Here is a 13,598-nt window from a genome sequence, read left to right on the forward strand (position 1 = left end):
GGGCGGTGGCTGGGTCATGCATTTATTGCCTAGGGGCATACATTGGTGGGCAGTGGGGAGCACATATTGGTGGTCAGTGTGGTTGCAAACTGTACAAATACTCACCAAATATCCAACAAAACAAAAATCCAGTGTGCAGGCTCCCAAAGTGCAACTGACTTGCTCCATACACGATGCTGCACAAGATGGCGATGGGGCGTGTCCAGGCTTCTGTCAGTCAAATTCTGCATTATGTGATGAATCGTACGATTCATCGTGAGGAAAAAAACCCTCACGATCGGCGTCCATCGGGTTCATGGTTGGCTAATCTGCCCTACAGCACGGCAGATCAGAAGATGCGATATACAACGAGCGGGGCCGCGTATCGGCATCGTGCTCGTGAGTATAAACTCACGATTTGTACTTTTTTACCCGATTTGTCGTCACGATTCGTCGAAATCGGCCAAATCGTGTAAAATGTCGCTATGTGTGTGGGCACCTTAAGAGTTGATTGGTCAGCTGATCAAAGACATGGAAGTGTAAGGACACAATTGCAACTAATCAATTATGTTAAAACAATAGATCCACTGTTTAGGGATGACTGAGGTTGTTATGTAGTAGCGAGTTCTGCCTTATTATGGTTTACACTTGGAGTGCTTAGAACTAGCACAAATATGCATTATACACAATTTTGCCCAATCACAAGCATTTGAGTAAAAAGATCGAGCACCTATGATGTTTAATATGGGTCAGCACATTTGACCTATTCAGCCACTGGCTGTAACACAGATTACACACTGGGTGAATCTTTTTATATTAAAGCAAGTTGGCGATATTGGTTCCCATTTAGTTTGTGGGGTGTAATGAATATATACACAACTCTTCCCCCCCCCCCCCCCCCCCGCCTCCAGATCATGAAGCAGCTTGAAAGAGAAGCTGAGCAATCTGCACGTCAGCATTGCCAGATACATTTATTTTATATTAAAGCCCATAGGTTCTCTGTTTTAATGTTGTATTTATCAAATGGTGGATTTTGCTGGAGCACTTCGGTAAGTATTCATTGAAGGACATATTTAATGTTACCCACAGCTATTGGATATTATATCATCAGCAAGCAACACTAATGAGTACACTACATTTGTACTACTTACAATATATAAAAAAGTGAACCTGAATATTCGGTTTTCGGTTTCCTACCACCCCTTTCCCATCTACATTACAGTAACCAACATCAATTAGGCCCTATGGTTTGATCTTGAAGAAGAGCAAGAGAAATGCATTAGCAGTAAATGGAGTCTTAGTTGAATTTATTACGAAACACACAATTCAACTTATACAGTCTAACAGGTAAGTAATCCCTCAATCATATTGAAGAAATAGCACTTTTACTCTGTATACACCTCTGCTGGTAGCACAATGTCTGCCCCAGCATAATAGACAAACTGAATAAAGCCATACAGGAGAGGCAAATATTCCCAGTTACAAGCTGCCCTGGACCTTAGTCTCTAATCATTTTCCACCAAGTGATATTTAGCAAAAAGTTAGAAAGTCAAAACCTTCAAATTTAAATATTTCTAAGGAAAACCCTGATATCTGCCGGTGCTTAAATCATATGCATAAAGACAGTCACAACGGATCACCACATTTCCCTTACAGCCCCCTCCCAAAAGAAACACAATTATAATGAACACTTCTGATCAGCTGATATCGCATCAAAAGAGTTATAACAATACATTCATTTTTAACTAATAAGTGCAATCAATTTATTATATTTTCTTACTGAATGGAATAGGTACACAAAACTGTTTATTTGGGCTTGCAGCAAAACATTTCCCTTATTTTGGCCGAAATCTCTTACAATGTAACAAGATAGTCAATTCCACTGGCCTATAGTAAGAAAACTGGTGCAGAATGCATTGATACATAGGGTCCTCCTTGCTGACTAATGGTGCTCTCACAGTTCATCGTGTCTGGCTGCACCAGGAGGGAGGCTCGGTTTGATGTACACTCCTTCCATCACTTTCCAGTAATTGTGAGCACTGGGGCTGGTTACGCCATGTACTTCTCTCTGCCCTCTGATTGGGTGGCTGTATTGTTCACCCGTAACAGTCAGAAAAACATCAGTTCCAACATGCTTGAAGCGCACGGCATCTTCACGCTCCCACAGTGCGTCACTGCACTGCACCATCCACGTGTCCAGGTCATCTCCTTCACCATCATCCCCAAAGGCACTTACTTCCTGCCAACAAAAACAATAGTGATCGCATTTGTGCAGTCAGCAGGAAAGATTTGATGGCATTATGTCGTCAAGTGACACATTATGTCTCCACTAATACATAAGTGAATGATATGGTTTTATCTCACCATACTAAACAGTTCCTTTACTTTAATATGGTGTAATATACAATGAATGACACATATTAGCTTTACAGTTGTGACGTAATTGCTCATAACTTTTGAAAACAAAAAAAAACAAACTAATTCCGAGCAGTAGGATTCCTGTCTTACTGATACCTGGTTGTTTGAGAGAGGGGATGAGAAATGGTGAGTGTGAAGGTTCTTCCCAGTGTTTACATGTGTAAGGCGGATTGCTTGGCCACACTTTATAGGTTCCCCACGTGGGCAGTCAGCACTCGTCTTCCCCCTTATCCTCCAATAACTGTTTGCATCATCAGAGGTCTCCACACCTGTGACAGACTGCTGGCCACTTCCTAGCAGAGAAAAACAACATTACTTAAATATTTCTCAGCACAAGAACAATTAGATCATTAACTGAGATTATGACTTTAAATTATTGTTTTTAGATTTTTTTGCATTCTTTTGAAACTTGGTTGATCTTAGCCACTTGCCATACAGCTGCTATTTGTGTATGGCAGGCTAATGGTTACATGTTTAGGACCACTGCATATGTAAAAAAGGCTATTAATGGTGACACTATATGCTGCAACATTGATATACAGTAAAGGTCTCCTGAAGGGACAACAACTTATCAATTCAGCCTTGGTCTGCCCGATTCCCAGGGTACAGTGCCCACAGCAAATTCTTAGCCCAATTTATAGTTAAATATAACATTGCGACTTTTGCATTCATACTCTTACATGTCAGCTGCTGTATATTGAGTTACATGTATGTTGATATATGTAAACTTAAATCTAGCATTTAACGATGTCTGATGCAAAATGCTTGTTCTTAACTTACAATACTTGCACCATGCTTATAGGATGCGTATTGATATTTATCCTCAAAGACATATCAAAGATATGTGCAAGTCAAAAGATGACATCTCTATTGAGCATGGGCAGCTTGTGAACACATGTAAATGCCCCCAACTTGCCCCTCCAAGTGCAAATATAAAGAGTGCAATGATTGTCTTTCCAGATGAGTACAAGAATGGAATTACCAGATCTCGGTCAGTGCAACAGTTATCAGGATATATACTATGATATATTTGGTGCCATGGAGTTTAGAGAACATCACTAGCCCATAAGGTAGAGATATTGACATGTAAACAGACGAAACAATACTGCAGAAGGAAAGGTGGGAATGAGGATGCTGCTAATATGGGTGATAGGAGGGTACATTCCAGGTGATGCAAACAATTAAATGAAGTATATAATTACCGAAACATAACTCCAGATACAGTCCAATGAAAGCTTTAGGTCAGGTCAACGTTTTAGGGCTTCCTAGCCCTTTCCGCAGGACCACATATTGCATCAAAAATATAAATTCATGCTTTTTCTGCAATATGTGGCGGCAGGGTGCCATCAGGGGGGTACAGCCGGTACTAAAGTACCCGGAATCAGAGGGGGCCCCGCAGCATGCAGATGATCCTGCCTGTGAACTGCTACAGGCAGATGTCTGCCTGCGAATACAAAGCAATTTACTGTTAGGATCAGCGCCCCACTGTCACTGTGACTAGCGGCAGGCAGGCAGCTGCGGGTCCCCTTTTCAGGAGAGCAGAGCAAAGGCTTCAGCACGGAGGGTGCCTAAACCTAACCTCCCCTTCCCCACTGCCTAAACCCAAGACCCCCGGCCTAAGACCCAAGCCTAACCTTAACCTCTCAGGTGGGTGCCTAACCCTAAGTCAACCCGGGAGTCCTAAACCTATACCTCCCCCCCCCCCCCCCCGCCGCGGCTCTCCCGGCATCGGTAAAATGACAGGCGTCTAGATTTAGACGCCTGTCATTCGTCCCTCGTCGGGATTAAATTGTCTGGAAGCCGGCGGTCGACATTCCGTCCGCCGGCTTCCTAAACGAATACCGCCTGGCCGCCCCCTTCCTGAGTCCCACCCCTCCTCTCTCTCTCTTGCTCTGCCTGGCCTGTCTATCTTCCCTGCAGGTGGAGTGTGAGGTCCCATCTCCCTGCCCCTCCCAGAGTCCACCCTCCCCCTCCTGCACTGCCCAGCCATCTCCCATGCAGGCTGCAGCTGGTGTGTGAGAACACATAATGCTGCAATAAGAGGCAAGTACCTTAGGGTGGCTATGTACTTATTTATGTTATGTACTTATATTATCTGGAGGGTGTAATGTATAGGGGGAAGGGGTATTATAATGTAACAGAGGGGAGGGGTTGAGGAGTATTATAATTTATCTGGGGGAGTATAGTAATGTATTAGGGATTGGAAGTGCAGATGAGCTTTATAGTAATGTACCTGGGGCGTATACTTATTATCTATGAAATAAGATGGGTTTAGGGATGTAATACATCAGGGGGGTGTATACCTACTTTATCCAGTAGGGGAGATAGGTTGGGGTGTGTAGTAATGTATTGTGGGGTGTTGTATACTACTAGTTTTTTGGGGGGTGAGGTGTGTTGAGGGTTGCAGTATTGTGCCTGGGTAGTTGTGTAGCGGCAACTTCTGTGGTGTTGTATACTATATCCTTTTGGGACATAAGTGATTTGGTAATATATGTATATATATATATATATATATATATATATATAACTAGGCATTTGAAGGCCCCATAGCAAAAGTTTCTATATCACATGTAACTTTGACAAGGATGATGCCCCCCCCCCTAAGCTCTGCACCCCTTGCACCTATGGTAGCAGCACCCATGAGGGTAGCAACTAGGGGTGTGTGATTGGTGCCTCCACAGAGAGCTCTGTGGGTGGCACTGTCGCTGCCCCACAGCCCTTTCTTCTGGCTAGCAGGGTGCCTGGCATGGCATCCTGTAGCCAGTATTGCTGCGGCAGTGCCAAACAGTTTTACGTAGATGTGTTCGTGTTTATATGTGTAGAGCTCCATGCTGCGCCTCTGCATCCACTGGGCAGGTGCAATGTGAAGGGGGAGGGAAGCTTATTGGGTTGAGGTGGTCAAGGGCCTACTTGTTTAGTTTGTACTGAGCCCCACAATTTCTGCTGGAAGCCTTGTGTGGCGGCATTAGGAATTAATACACATACACAGGAGCTGTTGTAAATATCAACATTTTAATTAGAGATGTGCAGGTTCGGTTCTTATCGCAAGTTCGGATTTCTCTTATTGGCTATCCAAAACATGTGACATCCGGACAGCCAATAGGATTCCGATTTTTGAGATCCGAACCAGGGACGTATCTACCCACTGGCCAGGATGGCACTCGCCGGGGGCGCCATCCGGGGGTGTCACCCGTGGTCAGGGGTAGAATGAAGACAGGGCTGCCAGGACTGCAGTCCCGGATAAGCCCCTGTGGCTCGGCGGCTCCTCAGTGCAGCAGCGATGAGACGCACATGACGTCATACACGCCTTGTTTAAAAAAAAATAAAAAAAATAAAAAATATGAGGAGATATGGTAAGAACTTACCTTTGTTATCTCTATTTCTACGAAGTCCATAGGCTTCCACAGGATACCTTGGGGTATAGGTGATGACGTCAGGCATCGGGCACCATAGAGTTAAGTTTCAACCTCCCAGGATGCACTAGGGTCCCCCTCCTATACCCCGCCCCCGAGCCACGGCATCTCAGTTACGTACCAAGCCATAGGCCGGAGGAGGAGAAGGAAGAGAAAAAAAAAAGATCTGGACACACACAAGAATCACATTCTCACCAGAGGGAGACGGAAAAACCGGTGACTAGAGTAAAGCCCATCTGCAGCACAGGTGCGACAGGGCGGGAGTCCTGTGGAACCCTGTGGACTTCGTAGTAATAGAGATAACAAAAGGTAAGTTCTTACCATATCTCATATTTTCTACATCAGGGTCCATAGGGTATCCACAGGAAACCTTGGGGATGTCCCAAAGCAGTATCCTTCAAGGGTGGGGACGCTCCTGTGCTGAAAGGAGAATCCGCCGCCCGAAGGAAGCATCCTGAGAGGCAAAGGTGTCAAAAACACTTAATACCTCACAAAGGTATGGACAGAGGACCACGTGGCAGCCTTGCAAATCTGGACTGCAGAGGCACCACGTCGAGCTGCCCACGAAGGACCCACAGACCTAGTGGAATGAGCCCTCAGAGGGTGGAACCGGAAGGCCTTCATGAAGATAAGCTTCTGAAATTGCCATTAGGATCCAACCTGCCAAAGTTTGCTTTGAAGCAGGCCAACCCTTTTTACGGAAGCCATAGAGGACAAACAAGGTGTCCGACTTCCTAAACGAAGAAGTGCGGTCAACATAAATCCTTAAGGCCCGCACAACGTCCAAAATGGCGTCACCCACTGAAAGGTCAGGTGAGTTAAAAGCCGGCACAACGATTTCCTCGTTGATATGAAAACGTGAAACAACTTTGGGAAGAAAATCAGGACGAGTGCGCAGCACTGCCCTGTTCCCATGAAAAATCAGGAAAGGGGGTCTACAGGAGAGAGCCCCTAAGTCAGAAACACGTCGGGCCGAAGCAATGGCCAGAAAGAAAATTGTTTTAGCTGTCAGCCATTTAAGATCCACTGAGCCCAGTGGTTCAAACGGCGGTCCCTGGAGAGCCCTCAGGACCACAGCTAAATCCCAAGGCGCCACCGGTGGAACAAATGGCGGCTGAATTCGAAGAACACCTTGCATAAAGGTGCGCACATTAGAGATTGTAGCAATCCTACGATGGAACCAGACAGACAGGGCAGAAACCTGCACCTTCAAAGAAGCAAGGCGAAGCCCATGGTCTAGTCCCGCCTGTAGAAAAGCCAACACTCTAGACAGACGGAACTCCCGAGGTGCATAACCTCTCGGCCGACACCACTGGAAGAACGTATGCCACACACGATGGTATATTCTTGCAGAAGATGGCTTCCGAGCTCTTAGCATAGTTCGTACTACAGAGCTGGAAAACCCCCTGGACCTTAACATGGCCGTCTCAACAGCCACACTGTCAAAGACAGCCGAGTCAGGTCCGGGTGAAGACAAGGACCCTGTGACAGTAGGTCCGGTCGTAGCGACAACCGCAGAGGAATGTCCACGGACAGACCCTGAAGGTCTGAGAACCAGTGCAGTCTGGGCCACGCGGGAGCTATCAACAGGAGCGTCCCTCCTTCCTGTTTGAATTTCCGGATTACCCGTGGAAGGAGGGAAAACGGAGGAAAGAGATAAGCAAACCGGAACGTCCACTGGACGGACAGAGCATCCACCAGAGACGCCTTTTCGTCTCTTGTGCGAGACCCGTACACCGGCAACTTGTTGTTGTGCCGTGACGCCATGAGGTCGATCTCTGGAAGACCCCACCTGTCCACCAGAAGTTGAAAGACGTCCTGGTGCAGAGACCACTCCTCCAGATGAACGTCCTGGCGACTGAGAAAGTCCGCCTCCCAGTTGAGGACTCCCGGGATGAATACTGCTGATATGGCCGGAAGATTGCGCTCCGCCCAGACCAGGATGCGGGACACCTCTACGAGTGCCCCCCGACTTCGGGTTCCTCCTTCCCGATTTCTGTAGGCCACGGTGGTGGCGTTGTACGACTGGACCTGCACGGAGTGACCCTGGAGAACCCGCTGTGCCTGCTGGGGAGCATTGAAAACGGCGCGGAGTTCCAAGATGTTTATTGGAAGCTCCTTTTCCGCCTGAGTCCATCTGCCCTGGAACAAGTGTGGACCCGTGACCGCTCCCCAGCCCCGAAGGCTGGCGTCTGTTGTCAACAGGACCCAGTTCGCCAGCCAAAACGGATGACCCTTGTTGAGATGGGTCGTCTGTAACCACCAGGCAAGGGACAGGCGAACCTCCGGAGTGAGCACCATCGTCTGGGATTTTAGACTCTGAGGCAGTCCATTCCATTTGGACAGGATCAATTGCTGCAGAGGTCTGGAGTGAAACTGGGCATATTCCACCATGTCGAATACTGACACCATGGAGCCCAGTAACCTCATCGCCGAGTGTAGAGACACACGGCGACTCTGCAGACAACTGCGCACCCTCAACTGCAAGGCAGAGATCTTTTCCCCCTGTCACGAAGATCCTCTGCTGACTGGAGTCCAATAAGGCTCCGAGGTGCAGATGGGCAGCCACAGCTGCCTTGAAGAAAACTTCAGGGGCTATCCTTAGCCCCCCTCTAAACAGGTGCTCCGACTCCGAGCCGGGCACCAACGAAACTGGGATGCCTTGGCTCGGGGGCGGGGTATAGGAGGGGGACCCTAGTGCATCCTGGGAGGCTGAAAACTTAACTCTATGGTGCCCGATGCCTGATGTCATCACCTATACCCCAAGGTCTCCTGTGGATACCCTATGGACCCTGATGTAGAAAGCTTTATTTATTCTATTGTACCAGGCAGCGGCCGGCAAGCAATGGCGGCTGCCCAGACCTTGACAGCTAGGAAGTTCCTAGATCTCAAAGGTCCGGGCAGCTGCGACCGCTTGCCGGCGGCTGCCTAGTACAGCAAATAGAATAAATCTTTTTTTTTTTTTTTTGAACAAGGCACACGTGACGTCATGTGCGTCTCATCGCTGCTTGTGCACTGAGGAGCCGCCAAGCTGCAGGCTGAAGTTTGTAAGTATTTGTGGGCTGCAGGGGGCCGGTGCTGGACGGTGGGGGCCAATGGCTGGAGCAGGGGGCTGGATCCAGGGGTCCAGGGACTGGAGCAGAGATACAGAAGGAGGGCTGGCTGTAGAGACGTTATAAGTACAGAGTAATTATTCAGAAAATGTAGGGGGGAGGGGGGCGCCAGTCCATTACTTTACCACGGGCGCTTGGACCCCTAGATACACCCCTGATCCGAACATATCCAAGTAAAACGGAACCGCACATCTCTAGTTTTGTTAAAACATTTTCATGTTTTAAAACATTGATATTTGTAACAACTCCTGTGTATGTGTATTTATTCGGAGTGCCCCTTTCAGCTTATGGTTTCAGTCTCAAGTATGGTGGAAGGCAACGGGGTGAAGAATTTATTACTTCTAAAAGTGACTGCCATTGCTTGGAAGTAGTAATATATATCTGTAAAATTCTATTAGGTAAGTTTTATGACAAAGCTTTCAGGCTTAGGGTGCCTTTAGCTATATGATGGTGGTTTTGGAACATGGTGGCTATTTCCAGGGCCGTAACTAGGGTAGTGCGACCAGTGCCATGGCACAGGGCACCGCAGGGCAGAGGGCGCTGTTTGGGACTGTCAATTTTCCTGTTTATTATCATTCTCACTTGTAGCTTCCTCTTCTTTTATCCCCAGCATCTCCTGGCCTCCCCTATCTTTCCCCTGGCCCTTTCCCAAGAAGCCATGGCCCTTTTTCAGGTGCACAATCTTATGACCCTATTTAAAGTCTAGTTGTGGCTCTGGCTATTTTTTGGGGCTTCCGTCCACCAGCAGCTGATGCAGGTTCCTTATATGCAGGCTCAGCAGCAGGGTAAGTGAGGACACCTGCAGCAGCAGCCATGAGAAGGAGATGACAGCTACATATGCTGCTGTGGCTCCCAAGCACACACAGATAGGCCTTCAAATGCACAACATCATTAATTAAGCAAGTAATTCCTGTATCGACACAGCACCCAGAGGTGGTATAGGTGTGACTTCCCCCCTGCCTCATCAGTACAATCCGTGCATGTCATGGAATAAGGAAGCCAGCTGGGACTTGCGGCTACTACTCTGCCCCCGAATCACAGTTAGCTGACAACTGTTCTATAAAGAGGTTATATTTACTTTATGTACCAGGACAGGTGCAGCCGGGGGATATGCCAGGGGTAATGATCCCAGTATATGAGAACCATGGAACGTCTTGCCCCGTGTCCCATCCGCACGGCACACGCTACTGTATATGTAATAGGGAAACTTGTAATAAAAGAACATCCCTCCCCCCCCATCATACACACACATACTGCTACTGTACACGGAGCAGCCGAGCGCCCTCACCTGAGCCGTACTTCACATCGTGCGAGTGCAGCCGGACGTTATGCCGGGTGTTCAGCAGCTTCAGCACAGAGCCGCACGTCACGTACTCCGCCTCCTCGCTCTCCTCTCCCGAGCACCAGGAGCAGCATAGGCCGAGCAGGAGCAGCAGGTAACGCAGCCGCAGCATCGCTCTCCCCACGGTCCCCGCTCAGCCCGGCTCTTCCGTACAGCTTCCTACAGCATGTTCGCCGGCCAATCAGCGGTCGCCAGCGGAAGTGGGCGTGGCAGGCGAATACTGGAGACTGCCGTATTCTGCGCTCCGCCCACTAGAGGGCGGGGCTAGTTTCTAGACTGAGACTAATCAATTTATGACTTCTTGCAGACACGAAGGAGATCGTGATTGGTCCACGGTATGACTCATTCAATCTGAGCCAACCAATCAGAGTTTAGGTACGTATTGATAGTGCGTAACATAGTGTAATTGCTCCGGGCAAAGTAAGCGCACGGCAGCGCCATCTTCTGGTGTGATTATAGTGTCACACGGAACTGTGTTTTATCTGTATAGTCTGATCACGTGCTCGCTTCCCGGTGCGGCGTGCGCCCCCTGGGGGCCAGTTCCTGCTATTGCGGGCAGGCTATTCTACTGCTGCAGGTGGTTGTTGGTCTCAGTCCAGTCCACATGTGAGCAGAGCAGTAACGCAGGCTCATCCTCAAAGTAGGGACTAGGGATGTTCATCGCTATGTTTACCATCGTTGGCGAAATAGAAAGTCGCCATCGATGGTAACTAACTATGCAATGTATGACCATTGATGGCTTCACCAACCGATGGTCATCCCTGTTCTATGACTGATTGGCCAGTGGGCCAATCAGAACTGAGGGTGTGGCTATGCTCCATGTCCCGACACCATGTAAAAAAAACAAAAAAACTATTCGTTTATGCTCTTCCATCAAAGGAGGGAAACCATTTGGTTCTCTCACATCGATGGGAAAAACATTCAACAACGGCCATAAACATCGCTGATTATGTTCGTCATCCCTAGCACGGCCCCAAACACTCCTCCCTCCAGTGCAACCTGAATCTCTCCTTTACCGCGTAGTGCAGCGCAGCCTCAAACCCTCCTCCCTACAGCGCAGAACAAATCACTCCGCACTGCGCTATACTCTGCTGATTAAGTGGCTGTGTAAGGGGGCAATTAAGTGGCTGTGTCCAGACTCACAAGTGGCTGTGCTGGCAAAGTGACTGTGTATAGGGGACACACTGCACACTGATGTATGATGCGCTATACTCTGTTGATTAAGTGGCTGTGTCCAGGCTTACAAGTGGCTGTGTTGGTAAAGTGATTGTATAGGGGGCACACTGCACGCTAATGTATGCTGCGCTATACTCTGCTGATTAAATGGCTGTGTAAGAGGGCAATTAAGTGGCTGTGTCCAGAGACTCACAACTGGCTGTGCTGGTAAAGTGACTGTATAGGGGGCATACTGCACGCTAATGTATGCTGCGCTATACTCTGCTGATTAAAGTGACTGTGTCCAGACTTACGAGTGGCTGTGCTGGCAAAGTGACTGTGTATAGGGAGCACATTGCACACTGATGTATGCTGCGCTATACTCTGCTGATTAACGTGTCGAGACTCACAAGTGGCTGTGTGTACAAGATAAAAAAAGTTAAAAAAATAAAACTTTCAAGAAAGTTAAAAGTTAAAAAAAAAACACAAAAAAACAAACTTATTTTATAGGGCTGTACCCCACTGTGTATACAAGCACCGTGACTCCTAGGGTCATAGCCCTCTGTGTATACAAGCACCGAAACTCCTTGGACCTTAGCCCACTGTGTATACAATGTAAAAGAGAAAAAGATACAGCGGACAACTGCGCAAGAAGGGGCTGCAAAGTAAGGATTGACCGTGGGGGGGATCACCAACCCCTAAACAAAATACCACAAAATAGAAAAATGGACAAACCTGTTACTCTGCGCACTCCATTGGAATACAAAATACAATGATACAATTGTATTATCTTACTGTCAATAGGAAATGTTCAATATAGTGGATGAAGTGGTAGTTCCTCTTATATGGAATTATCAATAGGAAATGTTCAATATGGTAGATGAAATGGTAGTTGTTCTTATATAGAATCTTGCAGTTGAGGGAGAGACAAAAAAACAAGAAAGAACATATATAGTGTAGTAGTTCGTAACAAAAAAGTCTCTTATATCACACAAAGTGGTGTAACTATTGATATCGCGATGTGTTCGGGATATTATTTTTAAACCTTACTTATTATTAGAAGAAATGGAATCATTTTCACACCAATATCAACTTTAAAATAAATGACAATGTTTTACTTAAAAAGCAAATCAATTATACATGTATTATAGTATTATTGTCAAAGCAGACTTACAACCTAAGAAAACATTAGTTCGCAGACTTACAACCTAAGAAAACATTAGTTCAGCAACAGTAACAAAATGATTATTTGCAATGCCTAGCATAGACTAACAAGGTGACAGCCAGCCCTGTTTATACTTACAGCCCAGCGCCCCGCGACTCTCTCGACCTACGATCTCTCCTGCTCAACCCGACTGACCGACCCCTCCCCTTTTTGATCAATCTTTTATACTTTTTTCCTCTCTGCAACTAACATATTATAAAATGGCGAATATTAATTCATTCAATAGTCATGCGCACTAAACATTTCACTGATTATATATTAATCATAACAAAACCTATAATCTCCTTCCTATGTTCTCAAAATACTGGTGACCGCATATAGGCCAAGGCTATTCTGATTAGCCAGATCTGAGACCTACTGTCTCCTAGTCTGTTCATACTCAACTAACCCATTATCAGTGGCGTAACTACGGCAGGGCGGGCAGGGTTAGTGCCCTGGGCGCCGTTGGACCGGCAGCGCGGGGGGGCGCCGCCGGCCATGGTACCGGCCCGCCCGCCCTAGTTAGCCAGTGTAGCGCTGACCGCAGTGAGTGCGGTCAGCGCTACACATTTACACAGGACCGGCGCTAGGCTTCCAGCGCCGGTCCTGTGCTGCACGCCTGAGCCCGTTCCCTCCCCCTGAGCGCTTGCCCAATAGCGCCAGGAGGCGGGTTCAGGCTGTGCATAACACACGCATCGCCGCCAGCGCTGGCGGCGATGCGTGTGTTAAACAGCAGCCAATGAGAGTCAGATAGACTCTCATTGACTGCTGCAGCACCCACTGCAAGAGCCGGACTTCCATCCGGCTCCTGCAGTGGGTAATGGGACTGACGTTATGACGTCTGTCCCATAATGCTGAGCGCGCCCGCCTGGGCGGGAGCGGCGTCGAGAGCAGGAGCAGGAGCAGAGATTCAGGTAAGTATATTTTTATAGATATATATATATGTTTTTTTTTTAACCTATCTGCACAACGGG

The 13,598-nt window shown here is 47.6% G+C and overlaps 1 protein-coding gene across 1 annotated transcript; it reads right to left on the reverse strand.

The window, feature by feature from the left end:
* Positions 1-1,269: 1,269 nt before the first annotated feature.
* On the reverse strand, positions 1,270-10,511 carry SDF2L1 (stromal cell derived factor 2 like 1). The gene is made up of 3 exons (XM_088477942.1): positions 10,212-10,511; positions 2,494-2,690; positions 1,270-2,218 (listed from the first exon to the last, which is right to left on the reverse strand). Exons 1-3 carry the CDS (start codon positions 10,375-10,377, stop codon positions 1,934-1,936), a joined length of 648 nt encoding a protein of 215 aa, XP_088334068.1. The 5' UTR covers positions 10,378-10,511; the 3' UTR covers positions 1,270-1,933.
* Between the last annotated feature and the right edge of the window lie 3,087 nt (positions 10,512-13,598).

The sequence above is a fragment of the Taudactylus pleione genome, unplaced genomic scaffold (genome assembly GCF_031769625.1).
Source record: "Taudactylus pleione unplaced genomic scaffold, aTauple2 ptg000205l, whole genome shotgun sequence".
NCBI lineage: Eukaryota > Metazoa > Chordata > Amphibia > Anura > Myobatrachidae > Taudactylus > Taudactylus pleione.